The 23,485-nt window shown below is 41.3% G+C and overlaps 1 protein-coding gene across 1 annotated transcript in view; it reads left to right on the top strand.

Moving 5' to 3' along the window:
• Positions 1 to 22,924, top strand: part of slc4a2a (solute carrier family 4 member 2a) — a 26,135-nt gene extending 3,211 nt beyond the window's left edge. Inside the window, exons 4-21 of the mRNA XM_067606982.1 lie at positions 2,025 to 2,143; positions 7,355 to 7,539; positions 9,630 to 9,810; positions 10,272 to 10,407; positions 10,594 to 10,741; positions 12,191 to 12,287; positions 12,394 to 12,578; positions 13,121 to 13,340; positions 14,114 to 14,317; positions 15,347 to 15,495; positions 15,739 to 15,933; positions 16,497 to 16,706; positions 18,613 to 18,702; positions 18,790 to 18,956; positions 19,958 to 20,211; positions 20,321 to 20,490; positions 20,709 to 20,882; positions 22,523 to 22,924. Of these exons, the coding sequence (XP_067463083.1) occupies positions 2,025 to 2,143; positions 7,355 to 7,539; positions 9,630 to 9,810; positions 10,272 to 10,407; positions 10,594 to 10,741; positions 12,191 to 12,287; positions 12,394 to 12,578; positions 13,121 to 13,340; positions 14,114 to 14,317; positions 15,347 to 15,495; positions 15,739 to 15,933; positions 16,497 to 16,706; positions 18,613 to 18,702; positions 18,790 to 18,956; positions 19,958 to 20,211; positions 20,321 to 20,490; positions 20,709 to 20,882; positions 22,523 to 22,603 (2,965 nt within the window). The 3' untranslated portion in view covers positions 22,604 to 22,924. The remainder of the gene's footprint in view (positions 1 to 2,024; positions 2,144 to 7,354; positions 7,540 to 9,629; positions 9,811 to 10,271; positions 10,408 to 10,593; positions 10,742 to 12,190; positions 12,288 to 12,393; positions 12,579 to 13,120; positions 13,341 to 14,113; positions 14,318 to 15,346; positions 15,496 to 15,738; positions 15,934 to 16,496; positions 16,707 to 18,612; positions 18,703 to 18,789; positions 18,957 to 19,957; positions 20,212 to 20,320; positions 20,491 to 20,708; positions 20,883 to 22,522) is intronic.
• The last annotated feature ends 561 nt before the right edge of the window (positions 22,925 to 23,485 follow it).

Raw genomic sequence — 23,485 nt, 5'->3', positions numbered from 1 at the left:
CAAACACACTAAAACACACTAAAACACACCAACAAACACACTAAAACACACTGACAAACACACTAAAACACACTGACAAACACACAAAAACACACTGACAAACACACTAAAACACACTAAAACACACTGACAAACACACTAAAACACACTGACAAACACACTAAAACACACCAACAAACACACTAAAACACACTAAAACACACTGACAAACACACAAAAACACACTGACAAACACACTAAAACACACTGACAAACACACTAAAACACACCAACAAACACACTAAAACACACTGACAAACACACTAAAACACACTGACAAACACACAAAAACACACTGACAAACACACTAAAACACACCAACAAACACACTAAAACACACTGACAAACACACTACAACACACCAACAAACACACTAAAACACACTAAAACACACCAACAAACACACTAAAACACACTGACAAACACACTAAAACACACCAACAAACACACTACAACACACCAACAAACACACTAAAACACACTAAAACACACCAACAAACACACTAAAACACACTGACAAACACACTAAAACACACCAACAAACACACTAAAACACACTGACAAACACACTAAAACACACTAAAACACACTGACAAACACACTAAAACACACTGACAAACACACTAAAACACACTAAAACACACTGACAAACACACTACAACACATCAACAAACACACTAAAACACACTAAAACACACTGACAAACACACTAAAACACACTAAAACACACTGACAAACACACTAAAACACACTAAAACACACTAAAACACACTAAAACACACTGACAAACACACTAAAACACACTAAAACACACTGACAAACACACTAAAACACACTAAAACACACTAAAACACACTAAAACACACTGACAAACACACTAAAACACACTAAAACACACTGACAAACACACTACAACACACGAACAAACACACTAAAACACACTAAAACACACTGACAAACACACTAAAACACACTAAAACACACTGACAAACACACTACAACACACCAACAAACACACTAAAACACACCAACAAACACACTAAAACACACCAACAAACACACTAAAACACACTAAAACACACTAACAAACACACTAAAACACACTGACAAACACACTAAAACACACTGACAAACACACTAAAACACACTAAAACACACCAACAAACACACTAAAACACACCAACAAACACACTAAAACACACTAAAACACACTGACAAACACACTAAAACACACTAAAACACACCAACAAACACACTAAAACACACTAAAACACACTGACAAACACACTAAAACACACCAACAAACACACTAAAACACACTAAAACACAATGACGAACACACTACAACACACCAACAAACACACTAAAACACACTAAAACACACTGACAAACACACTAAAACACACCAACAAACACACTAAAACACAATGACGAACACACTACAACACACCAACAAACACACTAAAACACAATGACGAACACACTACAACACACCAACAAACACACTAAAACACACTACAACACATCAACAAACACACTAAAACACAATGACGAACACACTACAACACACCAACAAACACACTAAAACACAATGACGAACACACTACAACACATCAACAAACACACTAAAACACAATGACGAACACACTACAACACACCAACAAACACACTAAAACACAATGACGAACACACTACAACACACCAACAAACACACTAAAACACACTGACAAACACACTAAAACACACCAACAAACACACTAAAACACACCAACAAACACACTAAAACACAATGACGAACACACTACAACACACCAACAAACACACTGACACACAATGACGAACACACTGACACACAATGACGAACACACTGACACACAATGACGAACACACTGAAACACACCGATGAACACACAAAAACACGCTCACACTGACAAACTGATAAGAGGAAGTAAAGTACAGACGTGTGTAACTCCTCCCCTTCACAGTGACCCGCCCACCAGTTCCACCAATAACAACGGCCTGTCGCCTGGTTGCATCATGACGAGCGTTGCCGCTGATGATGAGGCTGAAACACTGGCGTCTGTCGACCTGGACGGCATCAAGAGTCAGTAATACTACTTCAAAATACACAATTTACATATAGATACACACTTTACATATAGATACACACTGAGCATATAGATACACACTTTACATATAGATACACACTTTATATATAGATACACACTTTATATATAGATACACACTTTACATATAGATACACACTTTACATATAGATACACACTTTATATATAGATACACACTTTACATATAGATACACACTTTACATATAGATACACACTTTATATATAGATACACACTTTATATATAGATACACACTTTACATATAGATACACACTGAGCATATAGATACACACTTTACATATAGATACACACTTTATATATAGATACACACTTTATATATAGATACACACTTTACATATAGATACACACTTTATATATAGATACACACTTTACATATAGATACACACTTTATATATAGATACACACTGAGCATATAGATACACACTTTATATATACATACACACTGAGCATATAGATACACACTTTACATATAGATACACACTTTACATATAGATACACACTGAGCATATAGATACACACTTTACATATAGATACACACTTTACATATAGATACACACTGAGCATATAGATACACACTGAGCATATAGATACACACTTTACATATAGATACACACTTTACATATAGATACACACTGAGCATATAGATACACACTTTACATATAGATACACACTTTACATATAGATACACACTGAGCATATAGATACACACTTTACATATAGATACACACTTTATATATAGATACACACTTTACATATTGATACACACTGAGCATATAGATACACACTTTATATATACATACACACTGAGCATATAGATACACACTGAGCATATAGATACACACTTTATATATACATACACACTGAGCATATAGATACACACTGAGCATATAGATACATGCATAAATGTGCACGTCGTATTATATATAATAATATATTAATAATATTCTATTACTGTGTTGCCTGTTTCTGTTTTCACAAACATGTTTTAGTGAACTGTTAAGCTGTAATATGATCAAGTTTGTGACGCAGCTGCCATGTTGAAAACAGACAAGAGGGACTCAAATGCACTAACATGCACGCTCACACACTCTAACGTGCACGCTCACACACTCTAACATGCACGCTCACACACTCTAACATGCACGCTCACACGCACTAACATGCACGCTCACACGCTCTGACATGCACGCTCACACGCTCTAACATGCACGCTCACATGTGCTAACATGCATGCTCACATGTGCTAACATGCACGCTCACACGCTCTGACATGCACACTCACACGCACTAACATGCACGCTCACACGCTCTGACATGCACGCTCACACGCACTAACATGCACGCTCACATGTGCTAACATGCATGCTCACATGTGCTAACATGCACGCTCACACGCTCTGACATGCACACTCACACGCACTAACATGCACGCTCACACGCTCTGACATGCACGCTCACATGTGCTAACATGCAAGCTCACACGCTCTGACATGCACGCTCACACGCTCTGACATGCACGCTCACACGCTCTAACATGCACGCTCACACGCTCTGACATGCACGCTCACACGCGCTAACATGCACGCTCACACGCTCTAACATGCACGCTCACATGTGCTAACATGCACACTCACATGTGCTAACATGCACGCTCACATGCTCTGACATGCACGCTCACATGTGCTAACATGCATGCTCACATGTGCTAACATGCACGCTCACACGCTCTAACATGCACGCTCACACGCTCTGACATGCACCCTCACATGTGCTAACATGCACACTCACATGTGCTAACATGCACGCTCACATGTGCTAACATGCATGCTCACATGTGCTAACATGCACGCTCACACGCTCTGACATGCACACTCACACGCACTAACATGCACGCTCACACGCTCTGACATGCACGCTCACATGTGCTAACATGCACGCTCACACGCTCTGACATGCACGCTCACACGCTCTGACATGCACGCTCACACGCTCTAACATGCACGCTCACACGCTCTGACATGCACGCTCACACGCGCTAACATGCACGCTCACACGCTCTAACATGCACGCTCACATGTGCTAACATGCACACTCACATGTGCTAACATGCACGCTCACATGCTCTGACATGCACGCTCACATGTGCTAACATGCATGCTCACATGTGCTAACATGCACGCTCACACGCTCTAACATGCACGCTCACACGCTCTGACATGCACCCTCACATGTGCTAACATGCACACTCACATGTGCTAACATGCAAGCTCACGTGCACTAACATGCATGCACGGGCAGGTCAGTTACCAAAACACAGAACAGAGAAGCTCAGTTAACACACACAGAGGAAGTGTGACTTCATTCTCTGCTCAGACGCCATCAGTCAACTATACAGTTTTTATAGAGCAAATAGTTGTTTGCTGACATCTAGTGAGGCTGAGTATCGTATATTGCACCTTTAAACTTTACAAGTAACTGTACATATAATTCACACTTTAGATTTAAATTACAGTACAACTATAATAAAACAGAGAAAAACTCCTGTTTTCCTCTTTTAAACATCATACGATCAAATTAGAAAACCAAAAAACATTAAAACAACATTCATATATCACCAATATAGGGTTTAATGGCACAGATGAAGACTGATCAGAGTCTGAAACATGCTGCAGCCTTGATGATGATGATGATGATGATGATGATACTGTGGCCTTCAGGAGATCCTTCATCAGAGTTTTGTTTGCGATGACGGCAGCGTCTCCCAGCATGCACTGGGTGAAAGGCCAGGAATCACACAAACACTGTCCGTCTTCAGGTTTCAGCGACGTGTTTTCAGAACAAACTGAAGGATTTTTCTCCAACATGAAAGAGTTTTCTGTCACTTCTGATCTTCATCATGTGACCTGAAGCTGCTGCTGACCTGAACACAATGTTGTCGTCCTACACACGGAGCCCACTGCCTCATTATCTATTGTTAGTGTGTGTGTGTGTGTGTGTGTATGTGTGTGTGTGTGTGTGTGTCTGTGTGTGTGTGTGTGTCTGTCTGTGTGTGTGTGTGTGTGTGTGTGTGTGTGTGTGTGTGTGTGTATGTGTGTGTGTATGTGTGTGTGTGTGTGTGTGTGTGTGTGTATGTGTGTGTGTGTGTGTGTGTGTGTGTGTGTGTGTGTGTGTGTATGTGTGTGTGTGTGTGTGTGTGTGTGTGTGTGTGTGTGTGTGTGTGTGTGTGTGTGTGTGTATGTGTGTGTGTGTATGTGTGTGTGTGTGTGTGTGTGGTTCTGGTTCAGATGAACATGAAGTCATTCTCTGCTCTGGTTGGCTGTTTGTTTGACAGACTGAAGGCTGATCTCAGTGAGTATCACATGTTTCTACTCAGTAAAAGATTAAAAGCTGCAACGATTAGTTTATTAATTGATCGACAGAGAATTAACTGTTTTGTTAATTGATTTATGTGTATGAAGTCATTTTTCAGGCTCCTCAGAAGTGAATGTTTTAAGTTTTTCAGTAATGTTTGAACTGTTAGTTGTCATTTGAAGACGTCATTGATTATACATTTTATAATTTTATGGTTTTATTATTATATATTATTACATATATAATTATTATTTATTTTATCATCTTATCATTTATCTTTTATTATCTTAACTACCCATCTTTTATTGTTGTCTCACTCAATTAACTCTTTTACTTGTTAATTATTTTGGTGAGCATTAGTCTCCAAATCCATATTTACCATCCTGCATGTTTGTCCGTCACTTGTAAAGCACTTTGAATTGCATTTGATTTGTTTGGAAGGTGCCTTATAAATAAAGATTGATCGATCGATTAAATGACAAGATAGTCGACAAATCAATCAACAAGGAAAATAATATTTTCAGCTGCTTCTTTAGATTTGAGACCTGAAAGTAGAAACTTGATAAAACCTCCGGAGCAGCCTCCACACAGCTGTGAAGGTTATTGATACATTAATATTGATAAATGATTGATTAGATGAGTTTGTCAGTGTTGTTTGTCAGTAACTCAGAGGACGGTGCAGCTAGAGGGCGCCGCTCAGCTGACTGTTTGTGCCGATTGTTTCCTGGAAAAGAAGAAATCATGTGAAAACGTAGTGTTTCACAGAAAATCTCATTTTCTATTTGCTCTTTGCAGCAACCTGAAACTCTGCTCACCTGCTGATCCCTGCAGAGTGAACACACCTGTGTGTGTGTGTGTGTGTGTGTGTGTGTGTGTTTACGCTGATTGGTTTAAAAGCTTCAGTCTGAGTTCACATCTCGTCTTACTGATTCTACACTGAAGTTCAATCGAGCCTGAAACCCTGTTAGACTGTTCCCATGAGAACATTGTGTGTGTGTGTGTGTGTGTGTGTGTGTGTGTGTGTACTTGTATTATTCACATTGTACGTAAATCAAAGTCAGGACAGACCTTCAATGTAAAGGGACACATTACTTTCGCCACCAGTTGTTTACGTGCTGAAATGTCCGTCTTGATGCGGGAAAGATAAAACCACAAGTGAAAGTTCGGAGGCGTCAGCACAGACACACAATTTCTAGTCTCAATGCAGTCGCAATGAGTGTTGCCTCATGGACTGAATGAAGAGCTGGACAAGTTCAGTTTAACTATTTTTATTTAGCTTTGGTTCAATTTGGTGGAAATGAAACTGGAATTTGATTTGTTGTTTGTTCTAGATTGTTCTTGGATTGATTTGTTTTGATTTAACCACAAGATGGCGCCGCAATGTGTAAAGAAAACACAGTTAACAATAGACCGATGGCCTGATGACTGGATGATGTGATTCTGTATAAAAGGTGATTTTCAACCCTGTTTGGCTCCTGATGAAGGCGAAAGCTGAAACGTCTGTGCTCTTCCTCACTGCAGATTCACTGTGAATGAAAAGTGCAAAACAAATTAAATGCATTAGTACATTATTACAGCAGCAAACATTTGACAAGGTTGAAGCGCTTCTTCATTGAACACAAAGTCCCGATAATGTCAATCATTAGATTTTAAGGTTTAAGGTTGAAGTGAGTCAATGTAAAGTAGAAGTGATGGAAACATGTCTGTGTGTGGTCTGTTCAAGGTGAGGAAGGTGAGAACAAAAGAAGTCAGGACTGTGTTGTTGGTAAGAACACAGGTTTTAACCTCTGACCCCGTGTCCTGGCCCCACCCGCCTCAGGTCACCGATTGGACGACGTTCCAGCCGTGCGGCGTCACCTGGTGAGACGGAGCTCCAGAGGGCCGATCGTCCACATCACCAAAGATCAGAAAGAGACGCCGAGCAGCCGGACGCAACAACACCTTCAACACCTTCAACACCTTCAACACCTTCAACACCTTCAACCGGACCGCACGCCTCATGAGGTCAGGGGGCGGGGCTTATTTACTTAATTATTCTATAATCACAGGCCTTGAATAACTCGTCTCATTCATCTCATTTCATTCAATCAGACTCAACGTTTACTGTGTTTTACATGCAAACTGATGACGACTCAAAACAGCAGATTTCCAATGGAAGTTCTGAACTGAGTTTTTTGATAAACAAAACGAACTAGGCTAGCAGTTTCCCCCTACTGCCAGTCTTTGTGCTAAGCTAGGCTAACACATCCTGGACCCTTCTGTGTGTGGGACACACTGAGATGAAACTGATCCATCTGAAACACCTGACTGGAGAAGACAGAGAACAAGATTGTTTACAAAAGTGTTGAAATATTAATTGAATAAAATTTTCCAGATGATTTAAATAGATTTTGACATGTTTCAGCTGCTGGTGGTCTTCTGGTTCAGGTCTGGTTTGATGTGATGTGATTCTTTGCTGAAACTCGACAAAAAAAAACTGGAATGTTCAAAATGAAGCTGACAGGAGGGACGAAAGACGAGCCGGGAGTCTGTGCAGGTTAATCCAGGTGGTATTATCACCTGGAGTCTGTCGTAATGAGAGAGAGTCAGACAGGTGGAGTCAGACAGGTGGAGTCAGACAGGTGGAGTCAGGTGGAGGGAGGTAAACTCAGAGTTCAGTCTCTCTCTACATTCAGTTTGTTTTCATCTTCAGGATGGTCGGTTTGGACCTGAAGAGTCGACAGCGTAAGGTACAGTCTGATTTGTCCTGGGTCAGGCTGGTTTGGTCTGGCTTGTTTATCCCGGTTAACCCGAGTTAGCCTGAAATCTATTTTCCACCAGATTTAGAGATGTTTCGCTTAATTTATTTAGTCCAGTTTGTTTTGTTTTTACCTGGTTTAACTTATTTGGTCCACATTAGTCAGTGAGACGAGAGTGATAGCGGGTCGGGTCTTGTTGGGTCTTGTTGGGTCTTGTTTGGTCTCGGGTCAATATGTCCAAGAACCTGGTGGACCCCAGTAGCTCTATCCATGTGGTCCATTGCAATCACTTGAAGGTTCAGTCTTGATCTTAGAAACAGGAGCAGTTTCCCAAGTAAATTCTTATCATAAGGTCCACCTTTTTCAGAGCTTTCAGCCACATCTCATGGCCTTCATCAGCAGATGGGGTTCACTAAATTGTCATTTTTGTGTTTCCTGATGAGGGCTGAAAGCAACATCTTATAAGTGGACCTGTGATAAGAGTTCTGCTAAAGTAGAACCAAATCCGACCATTTATGACCCTAAATTTAACCTGAAAACTCGTTTAGCTTGAGTTGGTTTGATTTGGCTGCAGAAGACGAGATAATATGTAATTTCACTGGTTTTTATCTGATTCATATTGATGTTATTTGTTTTTTTCTACATTATTCTTGTTTAGTTAACTCGGCTGGTTTAGACATGTTTAATAATTTAAAACCTAATTGTGGTTGAATTTGTGATTTTGGAAACTGTTCTGGAGCTTTTGATCATATCACATGATGTTCATCAGCAGATGGATTTGTTTAGCTGGAAATATGTAAGTTTAGCCTGGTGTGTGTTTGGTATTGATCTGACCCAGTCTCACCCAGTGGTGTACAAATAACATGAGTCAATATGTGCAATGTGTACGCCACATTTTAACCTGTCATTTAACGCTGTTGGTTAGGTTTAGGCACAAAAACCACTCGGTTAGGGTTCAGTGAAAGATCATGGTTTGGGTTAAAACAATAAAATGTGGTAAAAATGACAAAAATGCCCGGCATGACTTTACAAATCTCTGTTAAAATGCCTGCATGTGATGGTAAAAATGTCCGGCTGGTAGTCTCAAACAGGACTCCAGCTGGTTATCTAACCATCCACCCAACACGCCGTCTCCTAATAAGGCAAAAATCACCTTATAAAATAAAAGAAAGCCGCATTATATGACTTCAATTCTCTGGGAAGGATTGGTGATGTGATGATGAAGTCATGTTATTTGTACGCAGATTGAAGGGAACAGTTATGGTTATGGTTATGGCGAGGGTCAGTCTCCAGGAAATGAGTGTAAGTCAAAGTAAAAGCCTCATAATTGACAGAAACAAGTCTTTGTGTGTTCAGGTGTTTGTGGAGCTGAACGAGCTGGTGATCGACAGGAACCAAGAGCTGCAGTGGAGGGAGACGGCTCGATGGATCAAGTTTGAGGAGGAGGTGGAGGAGGAGACGGAGCGCTGGGGGAGACCGCACATCGCCTCACTGTCCTTCCGCTCCCTGCTGGAGCTCCGAAAAACCATCTCCCACGGTGAGGAGTCCCTCTGCTGACCCCAGTGACAACACAATACTTAATTACTCCTTAATTCACCCCTGAAAACAGCAAACACATTCATGAAAAATGACCCTGTAAATATTGATGGTTGATTTCTCATCATGCAGACAAACTGGACACAGTATAATGAACTGAATGTGTCATGTTGTGCTGATGTAATAAAAAATAAATTAATAATCAATAAAGTGTATCAGGTCAATCCTGAAACACATTGAGAGCTAGTGCAAAGACACTGAAACATTTGTGATGTAAAACTGAGTGTCATCAGCATACACTGACAATAGATGTCAGGTTTATGGATGATATGCTTCAGGGGGAAGTATGTGTGTGGAAAATACTGTGAATTTAGCCCCAAAACTGACCCTTGAGGTACAACATAGTTATTCTGTCAGTGTGTGATGATGTCAGTGTGTGATGTCATGGCTTTGTGTTCTCAGGGGCGGTGCTCCTGGATCTGAAGCAGAGGACTCTGCCGGGGATCGCTCAGCAGGTGGTGGAGCAGATGGTGATCTCAGATCAGATCAAAGCTGAAGACCGAGCCAACGTCCTGAGAGCTCTGCTGCTCCGACACAGGTTCAGAATACATCATCTGTCTGTCTCCTGTAGACCCATCCTCAGGTGTTGTTTCCACCTGCTGGTACAGTTTGATGTCATCAGAGACGCTGTTGCTCTGCAGAGGAACAAATATGTTTCTTACATTAATATACTTTTGCTAAATATGTGAGCATGACATGAATGGGATTGTTTTTGTCTCGTCAGTCACCCAAGTGATGAGAAAGATCACAGTCTGTTCAGCAAGAACATCTCTGCAGCCAACATGGCCGCCCAGATGGACAGACACAAAAGCCAATCAGAGCCCTCCATTCCTCTGACGAATCACAAAGAGGCTGACGGAGAGAAGAACAAGGTAAAGATAGAGACGAACAGGCAGCCACTCACTTTCCTACAAAGCCTCCACTTTATTAAAATATGTTTTCTACATGACAGACCTGAGAGGTTCTCCATACAGACGCTCTCCCTCTCAATCTGAGTGTCCAGTTAGTATTTTTAAAAACTCACTGGATAATAAAAGTGAGTTGCACTACGCTAAGTGTAGCTTACAGGCCAGCAGATTCATTCAGTCTTCCATGCTCTCTGTTTACTGTGTTTTGTGAAAAAACACCTGGAGGTCTGTGAGCACCGTCCTAAACCCGCTAAAAAGACATAAAAACAGTACGCTGCCCTTCCAGTTAGGTCCCCGAGACTTTATCAATACATGATATTTCACAGTCATTGAAAAGCTTGTAGCCTGTAGTAAAAAGTCTTTACTTTAGTCAGTGTGTGCACAGCAGGTCTGTTCTACAGAAAGGACATCCATGTGCTGCAGGCATCCACTGATGCGTAGGTGCCGGATTTATTATTTTCTATGTGGCACCTGATAAAGCTGTACACGCTGAAGACTGACGCTCCATCCCCATGCTGATGTCAGACAAGCTGAGCCACAGCAGAGTTAATGTTGTTTCTTTTATACAAACACCAAAGTAAGAATGGAGAAACGTACATAAAGAGGCTTTAATGTGAAATATAAAAGGTTCCTCCAGGAATTTGATCCCCACGTTGTTTGTAAGAGCTTTCAGCTTCACTTACAGACCAATCTGCAAAAAATCTCACTGTTACATTTGTGATTGTTTGTGTTGTGTGTCTCTTATTCAGCTTATTTCATTTGTATTTGTATGTATTTTTAATTAATTAATTCATGTTTTTATACTACTCATACTACTAATTTGAGGTAAGTCCACTGTTGACCTCTCCACTCTGTTCTGTTAACGGTCTCTTTTTGTAGTTGTGCAAAATAAAAACTTAAAATTAATTTTTAAAATGTCATATTTGAAGAAAGCTTCCACACACAGGAGTCCAGCCTAGAGGATTAGGAGTTATAACATTACAGCGACTAAACTCATCGTTTTGTTTTGTTTTATAGTTTTGGTAATATAAAGGTAATGATTATCCACAGACTGGACTCACTTTCCAGATATTTTAATCAGCGTCTGGATGCATATTCACAACTGTGTTTAACTTGAGTGTTTAGGTCTGAATCAAACCTTCCTGGCACAAAACATCAGTACAGTCTAAACAGTAGTGATCAGTGTACACATAGGAAACCACTCAGAACGCTTGTGCTGCTCATGATGCTTAACTTAGGAAAACAAAATGATATTGAAGGTGACTGGTACAAAGACACGATAGAAAGAAGAAATGATCTTGCAACAGTACAGCCCAGTGGTCCTGCATGTTAATGTTAATGTGTGACTCACATCACAAGTCCCCACAACGTCAGTCATTCAGGTTTAGGCTTTTTATGTGTGTATGTTTCCAGAAAGAAGCCCCGCCCCTCTGTCACTCCAGATCTAAACATGAAGTAAAACTGATGGAGAAGATCCCCGAGAGAGCCGAGGCCACCGTCGTCCTCGTGGGTACGCATCACACACACACATCAGGTTCTGTGGGTCAATGTTCCCCTCTCTTAGTTTATGCAGGAAGGTTCAGTGGGTTCACTACTTCCCTCTGCTATGTCTGCAGGCAGCGTGGGTTTCCTGGACCAGCCCTCCATGGCGTTCGTGCGGCTGCAGGAGGCGGTCCTGCTGGAGTCCGTGCTGGAGGTTCCCATCCCTGTGAGGTTCCTCTTCCTCTTGCTGGGCCCGCCCACCGCCAACATGGACTACCATCAGATTGGACGCTCCATCTCCACACTGATGTCAGACAAGGTGAAACACAGCAGAGTTAATGTTGTCTGCCACAGCGTCTTTCTTTAATACAATCACACGAGTAAGATTGGAGAAATTCTACATAAAGAAGCTTTAATGTAAAACATAAAAGGTTCCTCCAGGAATTTGAGCCCCATGTTGTTTGCAAGAGCTTCCAGCCTCACTTACAGACGAATCTTCACAAGTTTTCTGCAAAAAATGTTGCTTTGTCATGTGTGATTGACAGCTGATCAATTTATTTTGTGTGTCTCTTAGTCACCTTATTTCATTTGTATTTGTATGTATTTTATTTCATTAATTAAGGTTTTTATACTTATCTATAATACTAATTTTAAGGGAAGTCTACTGTTACAGCTTCTTGATCTCTGCAGTATTTTTTTTAACTTTCTCTTATTGTAGTTGTGCAAAATAGAAACTTAATTTTTTTTGAATGTCAAATTGGAAGAAAGCTGTGTCTGGTTGCATGTCCTGTTGATGTATCAGTGTCCTGAACCTGCTGAGCCCTCTTGAATCTACGTCTGTCTGTCCGTCTACCTCCTCAGAACTTCCACGAGGCGGCGTACCAGGCCGACGACCGCCAGGACCTGCTGACGGCCATCAATCGTTTCCTGGACTGCAGCATCGTCCTCCCTCCCTCGGAAGTTGGTGGCGACGAGCTGCTTCACTCTGTCGCTCGCTTCCAACGAGAAATGCTCAGAAAGAGGGAGGAGGAGCAGAACGGCAAACTGCAGGAGAAACAGACCAGCAGTCAGCAGGATGAAGGTCAGTTCTCAGAGGAAGACATCGTCTTATGTCAATGAGTATGTTTTGTCAGCGAGTCCCCCGGGTGGACTTGAGTGGAGGACGTTGCAAGTGCACAGTTAGTGTTTTAAACCATGAAACCATGAGAATTGCCCAAAATATTTGTTTTCAGTTTTCCAGAAATCTCTGCAATATTTGCAAGAACTTACAGTTGTGCTAAATTACTGCAACTTTACCACATGAAATGTCCAAATCAACAGACAGCTTGTGATTTGGACCAATTGTCGTATTTTGTGTTGTGGTAACTATGTCATCACAGTATACAGTATTTTCTTTTTTATATAACTTAAAAAAATATATAATAAACAAATAAAAAATCTATTAAAAAATAACACTGACATATAGTTGTTTCTGTGAAATGCAGTATGCTTTTTATCCAAAGAAGTCATTACATATGACCCTTAATTGGTAGTGGTTAAAAAATTCACATTATTTTCCTTTGGGTTTCCGAATTAACTTCTTCTGTGGACATGCAAGCTGGTGAAATTAAGGTTTGATTGAGCTTGTACTTGATGCCATTCTCTTGAGCGAATGTGCAACAGACTTCAGAATAAATCACAAATAGTTTGGGGTCTAAAAGAGGAACCCGAAGTCTGTTTTCTTTGCAAGGTAAATGATCATGTCATCAGCATAACAGTAAATATCTCGTCCATACTGTTTGAAGATATCACACCAAAGGACAGCTTATAGAAGCCTGATTGACGTGGTGTGAGATCAGTTTTCTTCTCTTTCAGATTCCTTTGTTCCCTCCAAACCCGGCGACGAGCCCCTGAAGCGTTCAGGCCGTTTGTTTGGAGGGCTGATTAAAGACGTGACGCGGCGCTACCCTCAGTACCTCAGTGACATTCGAGATGCTCTCAACCCTCAGTGCATGGCCGCCATCATCTTCATCTACTTTGCTGCACTGTCACCCGCCATCACCTTCGGTGGACTCCTGGGTAAGTCTGGACTGCAGACACACAGTGACTGGTTTAGCTCCTCTCAAATTAGTGGTGTCTGGATGCTCCTCAAATCAGTATACTAAATGTAGTTTCCAAAGATTTTTAAATGTTAAGGTGTTGCAGCGATCAGTGAATTCACTCACAGGATGAAGTAAATCTGCAAAAATTTTTCATGTGAATATTTCAAGTTCAATTTAGGTGAATTTTGACTGAATAGCAAACCATCTTCACAGAGCTGACCTCGGAGAGAATGGAGAGTCTATAGGCTATAGGAGCTTATTAGCTGTGCTGCTCCATTCACTGTTATTGATGCCTCTCTGTCAGAGTATAAACTGGATTGTAGTGTTTAGTTTTCATGTTGAATGTCTCTGTGTTTCTTTGTCTTTTAACATCTTGGGACAATGTTGGAAATAAGTGTTTTCACTTTAAAATGTTATCCCTGGGAGTTTTGTTTTTGTGTCTGTAATCTATAAATCACATCACATCACATCACATCATAAACTATTCCACAACAGAGCAAAGTGTTTGCAGACAGTTATGAAATAAGAATCAGTGGTACAAATACATCTTAATAATAATAATAATAATAATAATAATAATAATAATAATCACCATAATAACAATAATAATAATAATAATAATAATAATAATAATAATAATAATAATAATAATAATAATAATAATAATAATAATAATGTATATAGCAACTTAAGCACCAAGTGCTTTCCAGATTAAAAAATCAAAATAATTAAACATTAATGACAAACCCATGTGAATTAGGAACATTAGAGCACATATATCAAGCAGCACTGAGCTCATATATACATCAGATGAAAGTTCAAAGTGAAGGAAATATGTTTATATATAAATGTGTAAAATGGAAATAAAGGAAATGAGCTCATATGAAGCAGAAAAAAATTAAGTAAAAGAAATAACCAGATATAAACAAATAAGTCAGTAGTGATAAGTTGCGCTGTGATTGGGCCTCTACAGTGTCGTGGCTGTGTTCTCTGTCCTGGGTCACAGGTGAGAAAACGGAGGGTCTGATTGGTGTGTCTGAGCTGATAGTTGCCACGGCGATGCAGGGCGTGGTGTTCAGCGTGCTGGGCGCTCAGCCTCTGCTGGTGATCGGCTTCTCTGGACCGCTGCTGGTGTTTGAAGAGGCCTTCTACACTGTGAGCTCACCTGACAGAGTTTACACACCTGCATCTAAATACTACATCTGAAAAACAGCAACAGTCACTGTCAGAAATCCACAGAACACACAAGAACTTTTCTCTCTGTTCTACATTCCTCTACAGTCTCTATCTTCTAGTATTCTCTGAATGGACATTTTTCTCAGCGGTCTCTAAGGATTTAATCACTGTTCTCTCTGTTTGACTCCCCCTCAAACCTGCCTGCTGCTTGTTTGCGTGTAGTTCTGTAAAGACAATGGCATCGAGTACCTGACGGGACGCGTGTGGATCGGTTTCTGGCTAGTGCTCATCGTTCTCCTCACTGTGGCCTTCGAGGGAAGCATCCTGGTCCGCTTCGTCTCCCGTTTCACTCAGGAGATCTTTTCCTTCCTCATCTCCCTAATTTTCATCTACGAGACCTTCGCAAAACTGATCAAGGTGAGGTCAGAAGTCACAGGTGAAAGACTGAGGGACAAGCTGAGCTGGAGCCTGATGAATGAGTTCTTGGATTTATACATAAATGTAATCTCAGAATAATTTTCTGTTTGATTTGTAAAAAAAGATTGTGTAAGATTGTTTTGACAGGTGTCTTTCATCTCGATCATGTGACGTTTGAATGTCAAAATTATTTAAATATGTGGAGATGATCAATTAATTGATTGACAGAAAATTAATCAGCAACTATTTTTGATAATCATTTCATATTTTCAGTCCTTTTTCCAACAAAAAAGCCAAAATTTCACAGATTCCAGCTTCTCAAATTTCATGTGTTTGTATGTCACATATGATAATAAACATGATATAGGTTTTGGGAAATTGCAATGGGCATTATCTTTACTTTCTGTAAAGATGTAATGAATACAAGACTCTCAGAGAAATACACAGTGCAGTGAATGTTCATTTATGTTTCAGGAACCTGCAGCACTTACATCATGCATCATCACCAGTTTCTGTAAACACCATCAAAATATGTGAAGGCTGTTTGTGTTGGTATTCTCTAGATCTTTCAGGAGCATCCTCTCCAAAATTGTTACCATGGAAACAACACAGTATCTCCGTCTTTATGCAACTACACCATGGCCACCGGTAGTTCTGGGAAGGTTGTTGGAGAGCCTAACACAGCGCTGCTGTCTTTCGTGCTCATGGCGGGAACATACTTCATCGCTTTCTACCTGCGCAAGTTCAAGAACAGCTCCTTCTTCCCCGGCAGGGTCAGTACACACAAGTACAGGTACACAAGTACAGGTACACACAAGTACAGGTACACAAGTACAGGTACACACAAGTACAGGTACACAAGTACAGGTACACACAAGTACAGGTACACACAAGTACAGGTACACAAGTACAGGTACACACAAGTACAGGTACACAAGTACAGGTACACACGAGTACAGGTAAACACGAGTACAGGGAGACACAAGTACAGGTACACATGAGTACAGGTATACACTAGTACAGGTAGACACAAGTACAGGTAGACACAAGTACAGGTGTGTACAGGTAGACACAAGTACAAGTAGACGCAAGTACAGGTAGACACAAGTACAGGTGTGTACAGGTAGACGCAAGTACAGGTACACACAAGTACAGGTACACACAAGCGCAGGTGTGTACAGGTAGACACAAGTACAAGTAGACGCAAGTACAGGTAGACACAAGTACAGGTGTGTACAGGTAGACACAAGTACAAGTAGACGCAAGTACAGGTAGACACAAGTACAGGTGTGTACAGGTAGACACAAGTACAGGTACACACGAGTACAGGTATACACGAGTACAGGTAGACACAAGTACAGGTAGACACAAGTACAGGTGTGTACAGGTAGACACAAGTACAGGTGTGTACAGGTAGACGCAAGTACAGGTACACACAAGTACAGGTACACACAAGCGCAGGTGTGTACAGGTAGACACAAGTACAAGTAGACGCAAGTACAGGTAGACACAAGTACAGGTGTGTACAGGTAGACACAAGTACAAGTAGACGCAAGTACAGGTAGACACAAGTACAGGTGTGTACAGGTAGACACAAGTACAGGTAGACGCAAGTACAGGTACACACAAGTACAGGTGTGTACAGGTAGATGCAAGTACAAGTAGACGCAAGTACAGGTAGACACAAGTACAGGTGTGTACAGGTAGATGCAAGTACAGGTACACACAAGTACAGGTACACACAAGTGCAGGTGTGTACAGGTAGATGCAAGTACAGGTGGATGCAAGTACAGGTACACGCAAGTATAGGTGTGTACAGGTAGACACAATTACAGGTACACACAAGTACAGATGTGTACAGGTAGACACAAGTACAGGTACACACAAGTATAGGTACACACAAGTACAGGTACACACAAGTGCAGGTGTGTACAGGTAGACGCAAGTACAGGTAGACACAAGTACAGGTGTGCACAGGTAGACACAGGTAGACACAAGTACTGGTACACACAAGTATATGTACACACAATTACAGGTACACACAAGTACAGATGTGTACAGGTAGATGCAAGTACAAGTAGACGCAAGTACAGGTAAACACAAGTACAGGTGTGTACATGTAGACACAAGTACTGGTACACACAAGTATATGTACACACAATTACAGGTACACACAAGTACAGATGTGTACAGGTAGATGCAAGTACAAGTAGACGCAAGTACAGGTAGACACAAGTACAGGTGTGTACATGTAGACACAAGTACAGGTAAACACAAGTACAGATAGACACAAGTACAGGTACACATAAGTACAGGTGTGTACAGGTAGACACAAGTACAGGTACACACAAGTACAGGTGTGTACAGGTAGACACAAGTACAGGTACACACAAGTACAGGTACAGGGACAGGTATATGTTTCCAGGTATACAGGTACCCTCATGGTGGGTTTCTACGTGACAATCATTCTTTTGTTATGTACAAAGAAATATATATAAAAACAATAACAACAACAAATACAGCTCCCATGATCCTTAGCTCTAACACCCTGTCAGAGCATCGCTGGAATCAACATTTTGTATCAAAATGTAGCTTCACCTTTATGGATATTTTCCTTCCTTGTGTGCGCAGTTTCAAACCAGATTACCGATCAATAATCGGGTGTTTTGTGTATTTCAGCTTCGTAGAATCATCGGAGACTTCGGGGTCCCGATCGCCATCCTCATCATGGTGCTGGTGGACTACAGTGTGAAGGACACCTACACCCAGGTCAGACCGCTCGTACAGAGACTCTCACACGAATAAAAGATTCTGCTTCTGATGTTTGAATGACCCTCTCTTCCTATTGGCTGATAGAAACTGAGCGTGCCCAGTGGCTTCTCGGTATCGACTCCAGAGAAGCGTGGTTGGTTAATTTCCCCCCTGGGGTCAGACGGACAGTTTCCTGTTTGGATGATGGCTGCCAGCATCCTGCCGGCCATCCTCGTCTTCATCCTCATCTTCATGGAGTCCCAGATCACAGCGTACAACTCTTTATTAATAAAAATAAATAATAAAATAATTAACCACGGAATTAAAGTATCCAAGCTCTGTATACATGCAGAGGTGGAAAGTAACTAAGTACTTAAGTACTGCACGTTAGTACAGTTAGAGGTACTTGTACTTTACTGGAGTATTTCCATGTGATGCTACTTTCTACATGTCAGAGGGAAATATTGTACTTTCTACTCCACTACATTTATTTGACAGCTTTAGTTACTTTTCAGATGAAGATTTGACACAATGGATAATATAACAAGCTTTTAAAATACAACACATTGTTAAAGATGAAACCAGTGGTTTCCAACCTTTTTGGCTTTTGACGTCTTACAAAAAGCAGTGTGTAGTCGGGGTCACATTTCACATGTCTATGAGTTGTTAACAGCTCCACCAAATAGTGATTTTTCCCTCTAAACTTCTCACATGCTTTCATTTCAATAAATGTTCAAATGATCCAATATTTCAGCAAAAATCAAAGATTAGAGAAAAAGTCCAAAAACTGAAAACAGATTTGTGTATCAGAACTTTGTTTTTTCTTCTTTCCTCTCCCATTAATCATCTCACCACCCCTCAGATTTATCTGCTGACCCTTTGGAGGGGCCCGACCCCTAGGTTGGGAACCACTGGACTAAACTAGCTAACTGTATATAAAGTAGTGTAAACTAGCTCCACCTCCAGCAGCTACAACAGTAACATGCTGCTCTAACACTGATGCTTCACTATTAATAATCTAATGATGTCATATATAATAATATATCAGTCAGAGGGACCAAACCACTACTTTTACTGCAATACTTTAACTACATCAAGCTCATAATACTTATGTACTTTTACTGCAATACTTTAACTACATCAAGCTCATAATACTTATGTACTTTTACTGCAATAGGTTTTTCATGCAGGACTTTTACTTGTAATGCAGTATTTCTACACTGCTGTATTGGTACTTTTACTGCAGTAAAGTATCTGTGTTGTGGCTCGTCAGGCTGATCGTCAGTAAGAAGGAGAGGATGCTGGTGAAGGGAACTGGTTTTCACCTGGACCTCCTCATCATTGTGGTGGTGGGCGGAGTCTCGGCGTTGTTTGGTTTGCCCTGGTTATCGGCCGCCACAGTTCGCTCCGTCACCCACACCAACGCCCTCACTGTCATGAGCAAAGCGGTCGCCCCCGGAGACAAGCCTCGCATCCAGGAGGTCAAGGAGCAGAGGGTGACGGGCTTCCTGGTGGCTGTTTTAGTGGGTATGACTGACAGTGCAGAGTACTACTACTACTACTACTACTACTACTACTACTACTACTACTACTACTACTTATACTAGCAGCTATCAGCTAACCCTGCTGTCTGCAGGTCTGTCCATGGTGATCGGGGAGGTTCTGCGTCAGATCCCTCTGGCGGTGCTGTTTGGGATCTTCCTTTACATGGGAGTGATGTCACTGAACGGGATCCAGCTGACTGAACGGCTCATCCTGCTGCTGATGCCCCCGAAGTACCACCCTGACCACACCTACGTCCGCAAGGTTAGCCCCGCCCACTCCCCTGTGTCTCACCTGTCTGCCTGTGTCTCACCTGTCTCACCTGTCTCACCTGTCTGTCTGCGTCTCACCTGTCTCACCTGTCTGTCTGTGTCTCACCTGTCTGTCTGCGTCTCACCTGTCTCACCTGTCTGTCTGCGTCTCACCTGTCTCACCTGTCTGTCTGCGTCTCACCTGTCTCACCTGTCTCTCCTGTCTCACAGGTGCGGACTTTAAGGATGCACCTTTTCACGCTCGTCCAGCTGACCTGTCTGTCTCTCCTGTGGGTTGTCATGGCGACGGCAGCGGCGCTGGCATTTCCCTTCATGCTGCTGCTGACCATCCCTGTGAGGAAGCTGCTGCTGCCGCGTCTGTTCACCTGGAGAGAGCTGCAGAGTGTGAGACACCACATTTACACTGATATTCATTCATTCATTCATTATACAGAGTCGCTCCCTCCAGGACGTCAAGATTATTACCGCCAGAATTTCACACAGATTGCGATAAAATTGCAATGTTTTATTTGCGGTAAAATTACAGGAACTGGGAAAATAATGTGATTTATTTAAACTGGTACCAGTGAAGAGTCGTATGTAACGACTTCCTGCAGATCACAGAAACAACTATATTTCAGCTGAACATGAGAACCATGAGGACTCAACGTTCTATAAACAGAAAATACTGTACTTGAGTTCCATTTATAACCTTTATTAAATAAACTTTCAGCTCAACATCAGCAGCAAATAAAATCATCAATTATGTTATTAAAATAAATCTAGTTGGATGTTTGATGCAGATTATGTCTCCTGACTCACTGAATCAAACCTCATCTGGGAACATTTGGGAACATTTGGGGACATTTGGGAACATTTGGGGACATTTTTTCTCGTCTATGGCATCGTGTTTGTTGGCAGGTGAGATTTGTCGTCAGTTGCCGCCACACCAAACGCCACGATTGGTCCAAACCACAAACAGCTGCTGATTCAGACGTTTATGCAGAAAAGTTGCTGTAATTCAACTAAACTGCAGCTCATAAATATTGTGGAAATTTCTTGGATTTGCGTTAATTGGTGCGATCACAAACTCACATTTTCCTGGAGGGAGTGAGCAGTGCGCTCGCAGCTATTATGTTCCATCTTAAGAAGCTGTGCAGCAGCTGTGATATCAGACCTTATGCTGGTTGATTGTACTAGTCCATGAATGAATGAATCACTTCATTTTCATGTCTGACCATTTACATGACCCCTCCCTCATGGGATTATTCAGACACATTAATCAACAAAAAAACTAAAAATCAGATTATATATACACCCATCATTAGCGTCCCAGTAGATTTCCTGCAATGAGATTTAAATAAATACAAACACAGCCGCACAAAAACAAGGATATGAGCACAATACACAAATATATAAACATTATCCAAACTTAAAGGATCATTCTGCTGATTTTCTATCTTTGTCTTCATGTTTGGATCCAAACCAACAATGAATTGATCTACTATCAAGTGTTGTGTGTGTATCAAAGCTGATATATCTGATTAAAAACACGTCAGTGAGTCACACCGCTGACTCTCCAGAGAGTAGTTCTGTGTAAGGCAGATCTTTGAAGTTTTTTCACAAATGTACTACATAGTAAATTTCTCAAAGAACTTCAGTATAAAGTCCAGAGGTTGTGATACATGTCAGACATTATAAATTTACCAAAGAGCTTCAGTCCAAGCAGCAGCAGGCGTCTGCCGTACACAGAACTACTCTCCTGAGACTGAAAACATGATGCTGTTATTAGTCTCTGGAGCCGTTTCTAAACAAACTAACGTGACCAAACTCTTCATGATGAAGGATCATGTGACCCAGTGCAGCGATGTGACTCACTGACCTGTTTTTAATCAGATATATCAGCTTTGATACACACACGGTACTGGTCAGTAGATCAATTCATTGTTGGTTTGGAAGACAAATATAGAAAATCAGCAGACTGATCCTTTAAAGAAAACGACAGCAGTTCATGTCAAACACATTGACCTCTGACCTCCCTGCAGCTGGATGCTGACGATGCGGAGCCTCACCTGGAGGAGAAGGAGGGGCAGGACGAGTACTCCCAGCTGCAGATGCCCGTGTGACCCAGCCCAGTGTTGTGATTGGCTGAGCCGGTCCACTTCCTCCTCCTTCATTAGCAGATCTGACACGTATCCTGTAGCAGCGCTGGGCGGAGACTGCAAACGCTTCTGGAATCATGTTTTTATAAATCTGTGCTTGTGTGTTGTGTTTTTGGGGAGCGGGTTTGTTTCTGTGTGATGAATGAATGAACTCCGGCTGTCGAGTCCGTCTGTATGAAGCAGTTTGTTTTAAAGATCACACTAACTGAAAAATATCTTTTCTGTGTCGCTACATCTTGACTGTATGTTTGTCTGTCTATCATTAAATGCAAATTATATCTTTAACTTTATCTTATTTTTTCACTGACATATCTTGCACTCATAAAACTTTAATACAAAAACGTATTTGGGCGACAAAACTAAAGAGTTTGATGACAGCGACAGCGATGCTCAAACCTTTAAATCATCTGAAGAACTTCTGCTGTGTTATTTTACACTCAGCTCAGCTGAGAGCTGCCTGGTTCCTGTACTGTGTGTGTAAAAGCTAACTGTCTGACAACAACGTGCTATTTATCCCTTTAATTTAACTTTAACAGCGGGGTAGCACCTGCATGATAAGAAGGCTAACTTCAACGTCCCCTACGCACCTGAGTGTATAATGTACTAACTGAACTGCCAACTTTCACTGGTGGGAAAAGTGTTAAAAAGTGAAATTTACAGCAAACCAGCGTGTGCTCATGTGGCAGCACTGAACTCTCTTTTGTCTTGTGTGATGAATGAGGTGAACACTGTCACCATTTATTCTGGTAACAGCAGAGGGGTGTTATGGTGTCATGGTAACAAGCTGCAGAAAAAACACACAGAAACGATTGAACTCGCTGCTGGTTAGCAAGCTACACCTGCAGG

Source organism: Thunnus thynnus, chromosome 12 (assembly GCF_963924715.1).
Source record: "Thunnus thynnus chromosome 12, fThuThy2.1, whole genome shotgun sequence".
NCBI classification, from domain to species: domain Eukaryota; kingdom Metazoa; phylum Chordata; class Actinopteri; order Scombriformes; family Scombridae; genus Thunnus; species Thunnus thynnus.
The sequence above is the reverse complement of the archived record's forward strand: the minus strand, read 5'-3'. Positions and strand labels throughout refer to the sequence as shown.